This window comes from Pelobates fuscus, chromosome 3 (assembly GCF_036172605.1).
Source record: "Pelobates fuscus isolate aPelFus1 chromosome 3, aPelFus1.pri, whole genome shotgun sequence".
Classification (NCBI taxonomy): Eukaryota; Metazoa; Chordata; class Amphibia; order Anura; family Pelobatidae; genus Pelobates; species Pelobates fuscus.
This window is the reverse complement of record NC_086319.1, coordinates 82,530,901-82,547,236: the sequence shown is the minus strand read 5'-3', so window position 1 is coordinate 82,547,236 and position 16,336 is coordinate 82,530,901. Positions and strand designations below refer to the sequence as shown.

Here is a 16,336-nt window from a genome sequence, read left to right as displayed (position 1 = left end):
CCAGCTAAAGTATTTAAACTAGTTCAACCTTGCAGTAATGTAAGCACAACACAAGTGGAAATACAACACAAAATCCCAAACTTGCATGTGCTCATACTGAATTTCTCTTTGAGATGCCCAAGTGTCGAAGGTATCATGGAGCATGAAGCCCCCCAAAGTACAGACATACAGCGGAGAAATGCTATTTTGTTTCCCCTACTTCTGCTGCTCTATTTACCCAAGTAAACGCTGAAATAGCTTTTGCTGGGATGAAGGAACAAAGAGCTGTCTTTTCTCTGGGAGCAATATTTCCTCTTTAATCACCTGATGCAATTAATCTTCCTGCGCATGCACTGCGTTATGGTTGCATGTGTGAACAGAGAAGTGCTTATCTCCAGGAAGTGTGTAAAGAAATGTTCAACAGCATTTACTAGGGTATGGCAAAAAAGATCTGTCACCAACTGTAAGATGGCAGTTCTTCTAAAATAACACCATATAATTAAAGGATCCCTATATTGTCAGGAAAACAAGCCAGTTTTCCTGACATTATGTCATCCTTGGGGGACCATCACCCTCAGGGCTTCAGCAGCTTACCTTAATCCAGCGCAGGTGACCCCTCCTCCCCCGCCGACGTCAGCTTTCTCAATGCTTTCCTATGGAAATTCTGCACGCTGGATGCGAATTTTGCATCCAGCTTCATAGAAGCGCCTCTAGAGGTTGGATTAACCCTGCTATGGAAACATAGCAGTTTCTCTGAAACTGCCATATCTACATGTGAAGGGTTAAAACCTGAGGGACCTGGCACCCAGACCACTTCATTGAGCATATTAACAGGGCTTATTTACTGAAGTGAAAACTTGAAGGAACACTATAGACACCCAGACCATTTCAGCTCAATGAAGTAGCCTGGGTGCCAGGTCCATCTAGGGTTAACCCTGCAGCTGTAAACATAGCAGTTTCAGAGATACTGCTATGCTTACACATGGGTTAATCCAGCCTCTAGTGGCTGTCTCATTGACAGCCGCTAGAGGCGCATCCGCGCTTCTCACTGTGAAAATCACAGTGAGAAGACTCTGACATCCATAGGAAAGCATGGAGAAATGCTTTCCTAAGGACGGATTGAATGTGCGCGCGTCTCTTGTCGCGCATTCAGCGCTGACATCGGAAGAGGGAGAAGAAGATTTCCTCAGCGCCAAGGGAGCCCGGTGCTGGAGAAAGGTAAGTGATTAACCCCTTCCTCCCCCTTCAGCCCAGCGGGAGGGGGGCCATGAGGATGGGGGGGGACCTAAAGACCCTATAGTGCCAGGAAAAAGAGTTTGTTTTCCTGGCACTATAGTGGTCCTTTAAGGTTAATTTTAAAGTGAATTTCAAGGTCAAAAGAGTTGAAAAAAAATGTTTTACCTAAATCATCCATTCTATTAGTTTGGCTACTGTGACCTTTAATCTTAATTTCAATTTGAATTCTCACTTTAGCAAATAGCCCTGTTAAAGTTACTAATGCACAACTCTTATTGCTCTTCGGCCAAAGTAAAACATTCTGGCAAGGTCTGGGTTTAAAAAGAAAACCATACCAAAAAGCAGATTTCAAATACACAATGCTTCTACATTTTAACAGGTAGAGGTCAGGAGAGAGCTCATGTTCTAGTGGTAAATTCTCAATCTCTAAACCACGGTTTCCTAAATGAATTCTCAACGATTACTGGGTCCACATTGTCCCAAAATCAAAATTCCCTCAAAAATAGGCTTTCCAATTTTTAGCTCAAATCCACTGAAAGCTGAAAGACTACTACTTCAATAATTATTTGTGAACTGAAATACTACAAAAAAAACTGGCAAAGAAAGTTGGAATCAGAAGGCAACAGACCAAATTAAAAGACACAAAAATTATTGAAAACAATGTCATAACAATTGTTATGAATACAGACATAGGGGGGGAAATTGGCTGAAAACTTGTAAAATAAGAGGATGCGTAATCCATTTAAAACTTAGAGGGGCACTATACGGTCAGGAACACAAATAGTTCTAAAATGACCGTTTAGGTGGTTGGCTCCCTTAAGTGGGTTAGAAAGGCACCTCAGTGTGGCCCCTCCCTTGATCCGCCTCCTTGGCTGACAGAGTTGGAAAGCATTGGATTGGCTGAGATCGTCAATTCTGATGAGAACCTGTAGACGCTGAACATCAGTGCTGCACACTGTGCAACACTGAACCAGGAAGCACCTCTAGTGGCCGTCTCATGAGTGGCCACTAGAGGTGTTCCTAGGCTGCAATGTAAACACTGCCTTTTCTTTAAAAAAAAAAAAAAAAAAGCCTGCAGTGACATGCTATACTCACCAGAACAGCTGCAATAGCTGTAGTTGTTCTGGTGACTATAGTGTCCTTTTAAAGGAATACCGGTACTTTAGTTATTATTATTATTATTATTATTGCCATTTATATAGCGCCAACAGATTCCGTAGCGCTTTACAATATTTTGAGAGGGGGGATGTAACAATAAATAAGACAATTACAAGAAAACTTACAGGAACAATAGGTTGAAGAGGACCCTGCTCAAATGAGCTTACAGTCTATAGGAGGTGGGGTATTAGAAACATTAGGATAGGAAATATCAAGGAGGAGTGAAGCAGAGCTGGAGGAGAGAGCAAAGCACTATCCCATTGGAGAGAGTAAAAGACAGGTATGTAAGGGAGAGATTACTCTGGGAGGCCATACGCTTTCCTGAAGAGATGGGTTTTAAGGCCCTTCTTAAATGATTGAAGACTAGGGGAGAGTCTGATGGCAGTAGGCAAGTTATTCCATAGGAGAGGAGCCGCCCGTGAGAGGTCCTGCAAGCGCGAGTTGGCCGTACGGATGCGAGCAGCGGTCAGGAGGTGGTTGCGGGCAGAGCGGAGGGTACGAGGAGGGGCATATCTCTGGATCAGTGAAGAGATATAAGAGGGTCTGGAATTGTTCAGTGCTTTAAATGTATGGGTTAGCACTTTGAATTGACTCCTATAGGATACAGGGAGCCAATGTAAGGACTGGCAGAGGGGCGAGGTGTGAGAGGACCGACTGGAGAGGAAAATCAGTCTAGCTGCAGCATTCATTACAGACTGTAGCGGGGCAATACGGCTTTTGGGGAGACCAATCAGGAGAGGGTTACAGTAATCCATGCGGGAAATTACTAGAGCATGGACAAGCTCCTTGGTAGCATCTTGCGTAAGAAAGGGGCGGATGCGGGCTATGTTTTTGAGTTGGAACCTACAGGACTTGGCAACAAACTGGATGTGAGACTCAAAGGTGAGACCAGAGTCAAGTATGACGCCAAGACAGCGCGCTTGTAGGGATGGACTTATGTGGATATCACTGACTTGAAGGGAGAGTGAGAGAGGAGGATCAGTATTAGGAGGAGGAAAGACAAGGAGTTCAGTTTTAGAGAGGTTAAGTTTGAGAAAGCGTGACGACATCCAGTCAGAGATGGAAGAGAGGCAAGCAGTGACACGTTGCAGGACGGCAGGGGAGAGGTCCGGTGAGGAGAGGTATATCTGAGTGTCATCAGCGTACAGGTGGTAGTTTAATCCAAAAGAGGCAATAAGTTTTCCAAGAGAGGCAGTATAAAGAGAAAATAGAAGGGGACCAAGGACAGAGCCTTGGGGAACTCCAAACGAGACAGGGCGGGGGGAGGAGGTATCCTTGGAAAAGGAGACACTGAATGAGCGTTGGGAGAGATAGGAGGAAAACCAAGAGAGGACAGAGTCACAGAGGCCGAGTGATTGAAGAGTTTGAAGGAGGAGAGCATGATCAACTGTGTCAAAGGCAGCAGAGAGGTCAAGGAAAATTAATATGGAGTTAGAATTAGTGTTCGTATTACTAAGATTTATTCCTAAAATTAACTTGTTCTTCTGCCTATGGTGTCCCTTCAATTAATAAATCAAAAGTAATCTAGATTTGATACAATTATTTGTCCAAACTAGACAAGCTGAAAAAAATTGCCAAGTTGGAGGCTATGTAAAAGTGGCAGGTCTAATATTATTTAAGGATGAAAGGTATGAGAGCATACAATGAGCAAGTTACCAACGTGAATCATTTCAGTTAAACCTGTCTGGCAGCCAAGGTGCTGACAGACTGCTGGAGTGACGTCTTCATGGCGAGATCTTGTATGTATGGCCAGCATTCCACACAGCCCCGTCAACATAGATGTAAAGAACAAGAAGAGAACAGAAAAAAAAAAAAGTCCTTGTTCAAAAACAGGCTCACTAATGTCTACATTCCTACGTGAAGACTCAGAGGACATTTGTTGAGCTGCCAAACAAATCAAATTAGGTCTGCTCAGGTGACGAGATGCTTAGCTGTAACAAATCTACAAATTAGCTTGAGTGATCTATATGGGATAATAGGAGAAATAGGAGTAGAGGTTTTCGAGTTGCTGACCAAAGATAAGGGGTACTACACCGCTTCTAAATTCTTCCAAGCAGTATGGGAAATTATTACCATTTCATATGGAAATCAGTCAACTAATAACAGCAGTTTGGGTAATTAATCAAAGCTAACATTTGGAACAATTTCACACTATATTGGGCAACAATGTCAATGCCATAATGTAAAACTGCTGAGGATACTGAAAGAAAAGAGAAAATAAAAAAGCCTACCAAAAGGTATAACCAATATTCTCCTCCATAACCATAATGTACTCTGTAGCAGGCCTGCACTTGGTATGAATAATGCATAAAGAAAATATATGTGTATATAAATAAAAGAAACATGAAATGGTTTCTTTGGTATTGGTGAACCGACATTATGAAGATTCTGGGGCCTTGTTAAACTGAAAGCTCCTAATAAGGTGTGACTCAGATCACGGCTCAGTCTCTTTATAGTAAATTAATTTGCCGCCAGTGCATGAGGTCACAAGATGTCGCTGTCTCCACGCTAATCGTCTGTCTGAGACCTTCAAGTTAGTCATTCACTTCACATTAACTCCTTTGGATGTCTGCTCTCTGCTGAAAATGTTAAACTCTCTGAAACCGAGACACAATGATACTTAACTTAAAATGCTCATGGACTAAATAGAGCTCTATGACACATCACGCATGTCATTGGGAATTCACCATGGCAATATTAATGGTCCTCTATAAACACCAGGACCAATTAAAGGTGACCCTATAGGCACCCAGACCACTTCAGTTCATTAAAGTGGTCTGGGTGCATTGTCCCAGGTCCCTTAGCCCTGAGAGAGTAATTATTTCAGTTTTTGATAAACTGCAATAATTACATGCTAGTGTTAAAGGATCACTATGGGGTCAGGAACACAAACATGTATTCCTGACCCTATAGTGTTAAAACCACCATCTAGCCCCCCCTGGAGCCGTCATACCTCCATAAATATAGCAAAACCTTACTGTATTCAAGCCTGAAGCTGTAACTCTGCATGCTGTTTGCCTCAGAAAAACAAGCGGTCTGCTGATATCATCAGAAGTGTTAGCCTGATCCAATCAAAATGCTTCCCCATAGGATTGGCTGAGACTGACAAGGAGGCAGATCAGGAGCAGAGCCAGCATGATTCAAACTCAGCCCTGGCCAATCAACATCTCCTCATAGAGATGGATTGAATCAATGAATCTCTATGAGGAAAGTTCAGTGTCTGCATGCAGAGGGAGGAGATACTGAATGTTTGGATGCATTTTAGGCAGCCATGACCCAGGAAGGATCTACAACAGCCATCTGAGGAGTGGCCAGTGAAGTTATCACAAGGCTGCAATGTAAACACTGCATTTTCTCTGAAAAGACAGTGTTTACAGCAAAAAGCCTGAAGGTAATGATTCTACTCACCAGAACAAATTCAATAAGCTGTAGTTGTTCTGGTGACTATAGTGTCCCTTTAACTCCCTCTCTAGTGGCTGTCGACTTCCGGGATGTTCACCAGCTTTGCTATGCATGGGGACATCTAGAATCACCAAAAACTCTGGAATTCCCCCATGGGGAAATCCTAATGCGAGCGCTGCCATTGGCTGATGATGCTGGGGGAGGAGAAAAGGTGGACCTGTGCCAGCACCACGGGACATCAGCGGTGGACCCTAATAAGTGACCTTCTGCACCACGGGTGGGGGTGCCTTGAAAGAGTGGGAAGCTATAGTGCCAGGGAAAAAAAATAAATGGTTTTCCTGGCACTATAGTTTCCCTTTAATTTCAAAGAAGTGGTGTGGGTGCAGTGACCCTGCCGTTTCAGTCATGCAATGTAAAACATTACTTTTTCAGAGCTATGGCAATGTTTTGAAAAACACCTTCAGTCTAATGCAGTTCTTGACCTTCAACATTCTCATGCATTGAGTTAGGACGTTGAATGTCCTATGATACTTTGTATTTAATGCTTCTATATAAAATAATTCAATTGGCGCATTGCACCAATTGCATTAGGTCCACAATGTTTCTCTATGAGAAGCATCGGATTGGACAAAACGGTCATAAGGCCTAATGACTGGACAGAAAAGGAGAGGATATCTCAATGTTAGATTGCAAGTAAGTGTTTGGTTAACTAATTTTTATAATGAAAAACAGGTTGCCCTGAAAACTAAATACCCCAACGCATGCTAAAAGTAAAAAAAAAAAAAAATTAAGTAGAAATCATTTTTTTAAAACCCCATACGGTTCCTTTAAAGGAATGTCAGAGTATTCTATGAAGTTAATTTACCAATTGGTGATGTGCAAGTTTCCATGGAACTGTGAGTCTCTTTAATAACATTTATAACAATCCCTTACTTCAGGGAGGTTATTGCCCTTTTATGGTTTGGAGGATGTAGAAGCATAAAGCCTTCTAGAGATTTATGGAAGAAGGCCAGAAAGTCAAAGACAGCAAGAGTCATAAATCATGGAATTAGATCATGCAAACTGGTAACAGAATTCGGCAATGTGGATCACCAAGACTTTCAACAATGGAAAGTATTCACAAGGAAGTGCCTGTAGTGGCTGTCTTTCAGTCAAAAGAGGCACCCATAGTGACAAATGAAAACATTGCCATTTTTCACAATTAGCAATTCTTACATTTGGCAGACTGCAGTGACTGAATGTTTGCCAAATGTTCAAACCTCTACGTTACAATGTAGCGGTTTGGATGCCTAGTGCCAGTTTAAGGCAGGGTTGGAAGGCAGTCCCTTACAGCTGTTGTAGAACAACAGGTGTAAGGGGCTACCATGTGGCCACTCATTGTTAAAAGTTTTCAATCACTACCCCCCCCCCCCCCCCCCACTCACTTGTGTTGATGTTTGGAATTGTGATGTGGGGAGCAAAGTTTTGGCACACTGGCAGTATTGTAATTTATAAATGTATCCCTTATGTATCCTTTGCTTATATGACATTGTATTCCACAATGCTGTCTAACTGACCACAGAACATATAATTAAACATTATGTTGTTAATTCTATATCTGGATGTTTCCATAACAGTAGGGAAGTAATAAAATAAATAATTAGATCAATAAAAACACGCGCGCACACACACACACACACACAAAACTAAAGCACTGAAACAGTTATAGCAAGTCAATAAATTTCTCACGCCTTGTGTAGTTTTACCAGTGTTTGTAGTAACAGACAGACACAATCAAAGAATGCATCATTCTTTTCAAATGTGTCACATTCCAAGATTGCGCTTCACACTTACCAGCTTAATTTGAAAAATTCGACAACGAAAATGCAATTTGTTTATAAACTGACAACAAAATCCTGGTTTAAGAAATAATCTTCATAACAGGTTCTTAAAGTATAGTCGTCTGCTGAAAACTCCAACGGTCTACAGGAACTAATAGACGTATTCACTAAACTGAACTGCAGTGATTGGAAAACTGAAACTCTAGAGAAAATAGCTGATTTGGAAAAATGTACATTTAGCCTAAATTTTTTAATTAAGTTTTCAATTCAATGTTTAGCAAATAATCAACTACAAGTTAAAACATGTCATATAGTTACTGGTTAATGACGAACAGGTCTATTTCTTTGTTGTGTTTAACTGACTTATTGTCCGATTAAACAATTTATTTATCCCTTAGTGAAGGGGAGCCATGCAAAGCACTTCCTCCTTAAGATCTTTGAATTTCAAACTCCTTTGCCTTCGAACCGTTTACTGGCATTGTAGTCAATGGTAGAACAAGGTGAATGCTGTGCATTTGTCCTATGTCTGTGCTACTCACTGATTATGGCCAGGTTAAACCAATAATCTAAACTACAACTATATTAAAGGAAACACTATAGGGTCAGGAACAAAAAAAAAAAAAAAAAAAATTATATATATATATATATATATATATATATATATATATATATATATATATATATATATATATATATATATATATATATATATATATATACACACACACACACACACACACACTTTGTAATGCTTGGCACTCCTCCCTAAATTGATAATGTAGATACCAATGCTTAGGTGCAAATCCTGCGGAGATATATAGCCAAAAAACAAAATTTACGGAGCACTCCAGGTCTCAATTCCGTGGAAAAACGTTGTTTATTGTATCTCAAACAAATAGACTGTGCGTATTTAAATGGACGTTTCGACCCCGTAAGGGTCTTTAAGATCCTTTATAAAGACCCTTAGGGGGTCTAAACGTTGATTTGAATATGCACAGTCTATTTGTTTGAAATAGAATAAACAATGTTTTTCCACGGATTTGAGACCTGGAGTGCTCCCTAAATTTTGTTTTTTGGCTATATATTTGGCGTTTAGACATTGCAGGATCGATTGAAGACCAATGATTATATTCTTTACAGTTATTCTGTAAACAACTAAACTTAAGAACACTGACATTTGCTTTCAAAATGTCTAGAAATACATGTATAAGTACATCACGTCTCTCCCATTTTCTGTTTTATCCGAGGCTCTAGCTTGTATTCATATGAAAATGAACACATCACGGACAGGTTAAAACCTTTTAGAGTAAACCATAAAAGTTTCAAATTTCTGTGTTAAAATACGGCACACATCAGCTTTATTGTATTTGCACAGAGAATACTAAGCTAATGTTTTGTCAAGGTAGGACAGGACTTTTAATTACAGAAAGTAATCTGTGACAAAAATGAATGCAAGGTGCTTTGTGACAGTCATCCAAACATTTCAGACATTGCTCAAGCAGTCTGCTTTAGTCATTTAAGGTCTTCACATGTAAGAAAAAATATATACAATACACTTGGTTAAATATTAAAGAAACAATCACATCAATAAAAATAATGGTCATATATAGTTTTCTGATTTGCAAGTTACTACTAACTTAATAACTTTCAAGTCATCAATTTTATATCTAACTAAAAGTGGATTGTGCTAAATATTTTTATTTAATTTTTTTAATGTCTATTGATAATTTTATTATAAATTAGGCAAAGTATGTCAATTATTTAAGGGAACACTCAAAAACCCTTGCTGTGGTGCTTTAACAGATAACAGACGGTCCCCTCTTTCACACTTTATAAATGTGCCCATTTCAGAGAAAATTGACACTTTTATAGAGGAGACAAGTCGTACCTTCCCAGCTGCCAGTTAATACAGCTGGAAGGGTGCTCTTCCTGATTGCTCTGTGCCACAGGAAAAAGCAGAACTCTGTGCTTTCAATGGAAACCGTACATGTGCGCATAGAAACTATGAATCTAATGGTTTTGAGGTGTAGCAAATGTATTGATATTCTGGCACAATGTACCAATTACTTTCTCCCCCATTGATGCAATGTGTTGTGAAGAAATGACTTAAAAATAGTGCACAGGAGCATATGAGCTTGCACTCCGAAATATGTACACAACTGGTGCATCATGGGATGGTGGTATTGTATACAGTCCTCACGCCATAAAACATTTAAATAGCATGAACTAGGCTGAGAGAAAGTGGAATAGTGACAGCTCCCCTTTTAACGAGTTGAAGTAGGATATGCTGAATAATTTTAGAGAACTGATAATAAAAAAAGATAAGAGTGGTTAACATATTTTGTTTTGTTTTTTAATTTAAGATTTATTAAACAAAACATCTGGTCAGACGGTCAATCGTGGCCTCCTGCCAATTGTGCTTTTTGTGCCAAATAAATACACATTATACAAATATTTAGTGTGCAATCTTAAAAAAAGCATACAGCCAGTTTAAATATTAGTAGAAATTTATTTTAAGCAATTGCATGACAAAAATCCCACAGATGGTTGAAGGGAAAAGTTTTTAACAGGTTTGTCTCATTGTCTTAGTAATCTCACCAGCGTAATCCAAAACGTTTTTCCAGCCAACGTACCATTCTGAATATTACAGGGTTCGAAAGAACAGGACTGGGGTGTCAAAACGTTAACCGACAGTCATCTTACTGATAAATAATGAAGAAAAAAAAAAAAAAAACTAACCCATCAATGGCCACATGGATGTTGTACAGTTGTAAAACACAGGCATTCAAATAAGGCTCGGGCTGAATTTCTGTGGAACACACTAAGGCCCAGCTGACATTTGACTTAAAAAGACATATGTTGGGGTAGAGACATACAGTTTAAAAATAAACTGCATCGATGGACGGCTTAATCTTCTGCCAACACCTATAGGTGTGGCCAGTACACAACTGAGAACACTTCAGAAGTGAACCCTAATGACTTCACAACCTAAACTAACAAACACAGCTTTCTCAGAAAAGTTTTAAAGGGTACACAGTATTGTGAGAGTCTGGTTAAGTAAGTTGGCCGGCCCAGAAGCCTTAGAATGGGCGACTTAATGCTACACAGTGTCACACAAAAAAACTCCAATTGCATAATCATTAAGGTGTATGAACCGGTGTTCTTCAAATTGCATTAAAAGTACAGGAAAATATACATTCGAATTTCTTTTAATTACGGTTTTATCAATGTGTTCCCAAGCTTTCAAGAACCACACTATGAACATCATGGAACAAATGTTACTAGAGAGAATAAAAAAAAAAAACACCTTCTGCTCTTCTAATCAGCATGCAAAATGTTGCTCAGGAAAACATCCGTAGGGAGGATGTTTATTTTGACGTAGGATTGGGAGGTAACTGCCAAATGAAAGTATACAAAGACACAAGTGGCAATAAGGATGTGTTTGTTGGGATTTACAATTTAGGTGATTAGGGAATTTAGAGAAATAAGAAAACAAAAACACCACACACAATTTTATGCGGAATACAAAATACTACACCTAAAACTTGGCTGCTAAATATCTAATTATTTATTTCTGTTACAAGGCTTTTTTTTTTTTTTTTTTTTTAAATAAAGGAGTTGGCCAGCAAATTTAGTTTGTAATATTCTGACCCATGTCATTAACTATTAGCAATGTACACTAGCAAGAGCAGTCTAATAAATAAACTACTTAAAAGGGCACTTAAATATGAAAAAATAAAATAAACAATGTTATTCACTTAAAGGAACACAAATATATTCTTGACACTATAGTGTAAAACTAACTACAGTATTTAGGTGAACGGTCCCCCTCCAATGGTGTTTTTACTTACCTATTTTCTCCCACGCTGCATCGGTCTTGCCATTGCTGTCTCCATCATCACACATGATGATTTCAGCCAATCCAATTATTTTCCATAGGAAAGTTTAGGAAGGCTATTGTGCATGCACAGCAAAACACCACACTGTGCCAATCAGCATCTCCTCATAGAGATGTATTGAATCAATGCATCTCTATGCAGAGCATGGAGACACTAAACATAGGTGCTGCACACTGTGTAACACTGGACTAGGAAGCACCTATAGTGGCCGCCTGAGTGACTGCCACTTGAGGTGTAACTAGCCAGCAATATAAACACTGCATTTTCTCTGAAAAGGAAGTATTTACATTAAAAAGCCTGCAGGTACTGTCTATAAACTCCCAAACCATTACAAGTGTAGTGGTTCTGGTGACTAACACGTCACTTTAAGTGACAATTGTCATGAATTCACAGGGAAATTCAAATTTAAAGGAACACTATAGAATTCATAATACAAACATGTATTCCTAACACTATATGGAGTTTTTTTTACTAAAGTGAGAATTCAAAATGAATTTCAAATTTAAGGCCAGAGTAGCTGAACTGAAAGCATAGCTAACTTTTTCCAGTTCGGCTAGTGTGACCTAAAATTCCACCTTTAGTAAATAACACTGATAGACTAGTGTCCCGATTTATAGTCAGTGCCCCACCCCAATATAATAATAATAATAATAATAATAATAATAATAATAATAATAGGTTTGGACAAGACACAAAGTCCATGTATGCCGAAGTTGACATCCAGCGTCAGTTAGGCGACCATGACCTGGAAGTCCCTCTAGTGACGGTCTGGTAGACAGCCACTAGAGGTGGAGTTAACCCTCAAAAGGTAGTTATTGCAGTTTAATAAAAACCTGGGACACTTCACTTAGACCACTTCAATTGGCTGAAATGGTCGGGTTGCCTATAGTGTCCCTTTAACTCTGCAATGAAAATATTGCCTTTTCTACAAAACAACAATATTTTTTTACAGGGTTAAAAATAACAAAGGAGCAATGCATTGGGATAAAATGATCTGGTTGCCTTTAGAGTCCCTTTAAGGCCAAAATATTTGGACTGAAAACAGAATAGACTTGGAGAATTATTTCTATTTCGCCTATTTTGGGCTAAAAATGTTGAAGTAGTTCGATACTTTTATATGCAAAGCATATATTATTATTTTTTTATATGCAAAGCATAACTAAGAACAGCGATCGGCACGCATCGACGATCATAATAAAATAATAAATGCAACTATGTTTTGAAAGAAATTGTATTTGTGAAACATAGGGGATTATTTACGTAACAAGGAGTCAGAAGCAAAATTTGGATTTAAAAAAGCAGCTATTGTGCCAAGCTTAAAGGAACACTTCACCATTTTTAATAATTGCATTTATTTATAATGCTGGAGTGCTGTAAAGTGTATTTAGATTACTAGTAACTAATTCAGCAGCAGTAAGGCCTCCTTGTTGCATCTCTGCTTTGTATCTGGAAGATCCTCACTACTAATGATCATCTGACCAATTCAATGCTTCTCATTGAGAAACACTTGGAGGCAGGGTGCATGCGCAGCAATCTACGCAATGCTTCTCTATGGGAAACCACACATCTGCTTTGAGCAAGTGCTCAGAGTGTACAAGGAAAAGCCCCCTTCCATTGCGATTGAGACTTTGGAGGGTGCAAACCAGTAACTTTATAAAAGTGCTGATTTATCTTCAAAATATCACTTTTATAAAGAGAGAGGGTGTTCTAGTGTTTCTCTAGAGTTTCTTTAATGCTCTTCGGGCAGCAGAATTCTGCTAAATTCAAAAGAAACCTGCAACAGTCGAATACTGCTAAAAATCAGGGGTACTTATTGAAAGCAGTGGATCTCATGCAGAACTACTCAAACTACCCCCTCTCCCCCTTCCCAGCTGTTTCAAGGTCACCTTGAAACGGTCCAGAAAGAGCCTAGGACTATTAATGAGGTCTTGGATGTCAAGCATGATATAGAACACCAAACAACCAGAGAGACAGAAATTCAAATAGCTGCATCTCTAAAACCCCTTGAGCTCTACACTGGTTACAAGGCCTCAAAATAGCCCCAGGCATGTGGCACAGCAAATAAGCCTGAAGACAAAAACTGTTACAAACTTTAGAATGTATTGCTAGACAACACAGGTATAGTAATACTGGTCTGGGGCAGTAGTAGTTTCTCACGCCAAGCCCATCAGTAACTACAGGCGCACACTTATCTTGTCTGGGCAGAACCTCCCACGAAACAAACACACAAGGGCAGAACAAAACTCTTTGTGTAAAGGAAAAAGGATTGTCTGAACGTGGCACAGAAGCAAAATCAACATAGTTGGGAACAAAAGCAGCCCCACCCAGGGAAGAGGGTGTGAAGAAAAAATGTCAGACACTCCAATGCTCAGACCCCCACTTGCTGTTAATCACTATTATCAAAACTCGGAAAAACCTGTAATGAGTTTTGTACATTCCATTTCAATGTCATTAGTAAACTCTCTATTCTTATAAGAGTACATGCTGCCTGTGATACCTTATACAGAGTGTGCACGAAGCTATACACACCTAGGCATAAACAGGTAGAAACACAACTCCCATGATGCTTTGCTTGGCTTCATGGCGTAAACAGGGGCCACACAGCTAGACAAATGACTAAGAGGCAAGTGTGGTATTACACATGGGTGAAAAGGATCATTTCTTCCATCCCAAAGGAACTCATCTCATGTTGGTGTTAAATGGAGGAATGTTTACCCTTAACCCCTTAATGTCAAACAACATACCATGATATAATGGTATTTTCTTAATCCCTTGTCATAATTGATTTCAGTACAATGGGAGACACATTTTTGGTACTTAAAACTGTAATCCCTTAGTTGACACTGTAATAAAAGTACGTCTGTCAGGGCTATTTACTTAGGTGTAAATTGACAGGAATTCAAAATTAATTTAAAAAAGTAAAAATTAGGCCATAATAGCTGGTTTGGAGATATATATATATATATATATATATATATATATTTCCATTCAGCTAGTTTACCCTAGATAATTTAAAATTAAGTTTTAATTCCTGGCAATTCACAGTTTAATGATTTTTTCCCCTTTATATGTTGATTTTGCATCATTAGAAACCATTAACCTCCCATGTGTAAATTGTGAAAACCTTTGACAGTCCATTTTGTTTCTAGTTGTGTTACTGCAGAGAGAACACAGACCATCCCAATATGACAGGCCACAGAAATATGAACCTCTACTTCAAGGAATTCCTCAGCTGAAACAAGATACAGAGCAACTACTACTATTTCTCATATTCCCCTTGCTGATTCTATTAATGGGAAGCATATTACATTTTTTACCCTTCAAACAACCCACAGTGAACAGCACCGACTTAGGTAATTATTCACTAAACGCTTACACTAGCGTAATGTAACTGCAAAAACAATGCAAAATTTAGACTAAAATATTAGAATTGCAAAAAAAAAAAAACACAACTATTTTTTTGCCTACATTTACGTTTACCCCCTGGAATTGTTTTATAACATTTTAACAATGAAGTGTAAAACTAAACCAAAATACAATAACCATTACTGCTGATTCCACTGGTTTCCATGGTGACTACCTCACTTCTAGAACTTCTGCACCCAATTTCTAATCAAACTTTTATTGCATCTCCTCCTCCCCCCCACCACCACGGAAAACTTTTTGTTCCCTTCCAGGCATATAGTAAATACAAACCAAGCATAATAATGAAGAGGTGTTGGGGAGTTGTTAACTCTTTCGTTGCCAGGAACAGCAAAAATAACACAGTACCCCCGCGGCAGCATTCAAAGGGTTAAACGAGTTAAATGACAGCGTATCTGCCCCTGTTTACATTTCCAATGAGCAGCATTTAGAAGCAGCATTAATTACACAGCGTTGCATGGAGACAAGCACAGAGACAGCCAGTAGTCATCCACTCACCCTGGAGATGGAAAGGGGCATGTTAAAATCCTTGCCCCCCTGCAGTCTGAAGCCCCAAGGAGCAGGTCCATCCAGAGTTACTTTGTAATCCTCCATGTCACAAAACTGCAGATTAAAAAAAAATAAATAAAAAATAAAAGATAAAACAGGTTAAACCTTAGATAAGACACCAACACAATATGGTTAGTTACCCACAAAAAAGTTTCTATAGGTGCTCCCTCTGTTCATGAGGGGAAGGAGGGGGTGTTAAAGGGGTATCACTGTTGGATTAAAAGGTCTCTTAAAAGCTGATCTATAGTTTTTAAACACAGATCTTGTCATATAGAACATTAGAGAAAACCCAGGGATTCTGCTCAGATTAATCTCCCTCCCTTCCTCCCTTCCTAGGTATCTGCAGTAAGGAGAGGGCACAAGGTCACCCACTATCACTAGCTGCTCCTAGGGGAGATCCATGCACCCCAGCTTGCTCCCCCACAGTCTCACCCAAGGCAGCAGGCGGAAGAAGTACAGGCTCCCAGTCCTGCCAGCTCTCCCCGGCTCCCAGGCTATATAAGGAGTGTAAGATGACACCCGGGCCGGGGGATACAGGGAAATGAATCATGCTTTGGGTTGGGAGGGACCAGGGCTCTCAGCTCAGACATTCCCAGCTCCTAACAAGGGGGAGCGCATTCCTCAGACGGACACAGTGAGGTCCCAGCCGCAGGAACCGGCTGCACAGCCAATGGGAGCATGGCAGGAGCCAGTCATGGGACTGGGCAGTAAAAGGGGAGGAGGGGGATCAGCTGCTGCATCTCTGATATGGGCCATGGGGAGCAGAACTTTTATCAAGCTCCAATATTTCCTGGGCTGGAGAGCTGGTACCTTGTCTGGCAACAGCATCCATAGCCAGAACTCACTGTCAATCTAAAATTGTAGTTTTCG

At 39.6% G+C, this 16,336-nt stretch overlaps 1 protein-coding gene across 3 annotated transcripts in view; it reads right to left on the bottom strand.

The window, feature by feature from the left end:
* Positions 1–16,095, bottom strand: part of PDLIM7 (PDZ and LIM domain 7) — a 98,420-nt gene extending 82,325 nt beyond the window's left edge. Inside the window, exons 1-2 of one of the 3 annotated variants that reach the window (XM_063447310.1) lie at positions 15,899–16,095; positions 15,416–15,520 (exon numbers count right to left, since the gene is read on the bottom strand). In XM_063447310.1, coding sequence (XP_063303380.1) covers positions 15,416–15,511 — 96 coding nt within the window. In that variant the 5' untranslated portion in view covers positions 15,512–15,520; positions 15,899–16,095. Of the gene's footprint in view, positions 1–15,415; positions 15,521–15,838 lie in introns of all 3 variants that reach the window. The other 2 variants (XM_063447309.1, XM_063447311.1) reach the window with 2 other exon arrangements.
* Between the last annotated feature and the right edge of the window lie 241 nt (positions 16,096–16,336).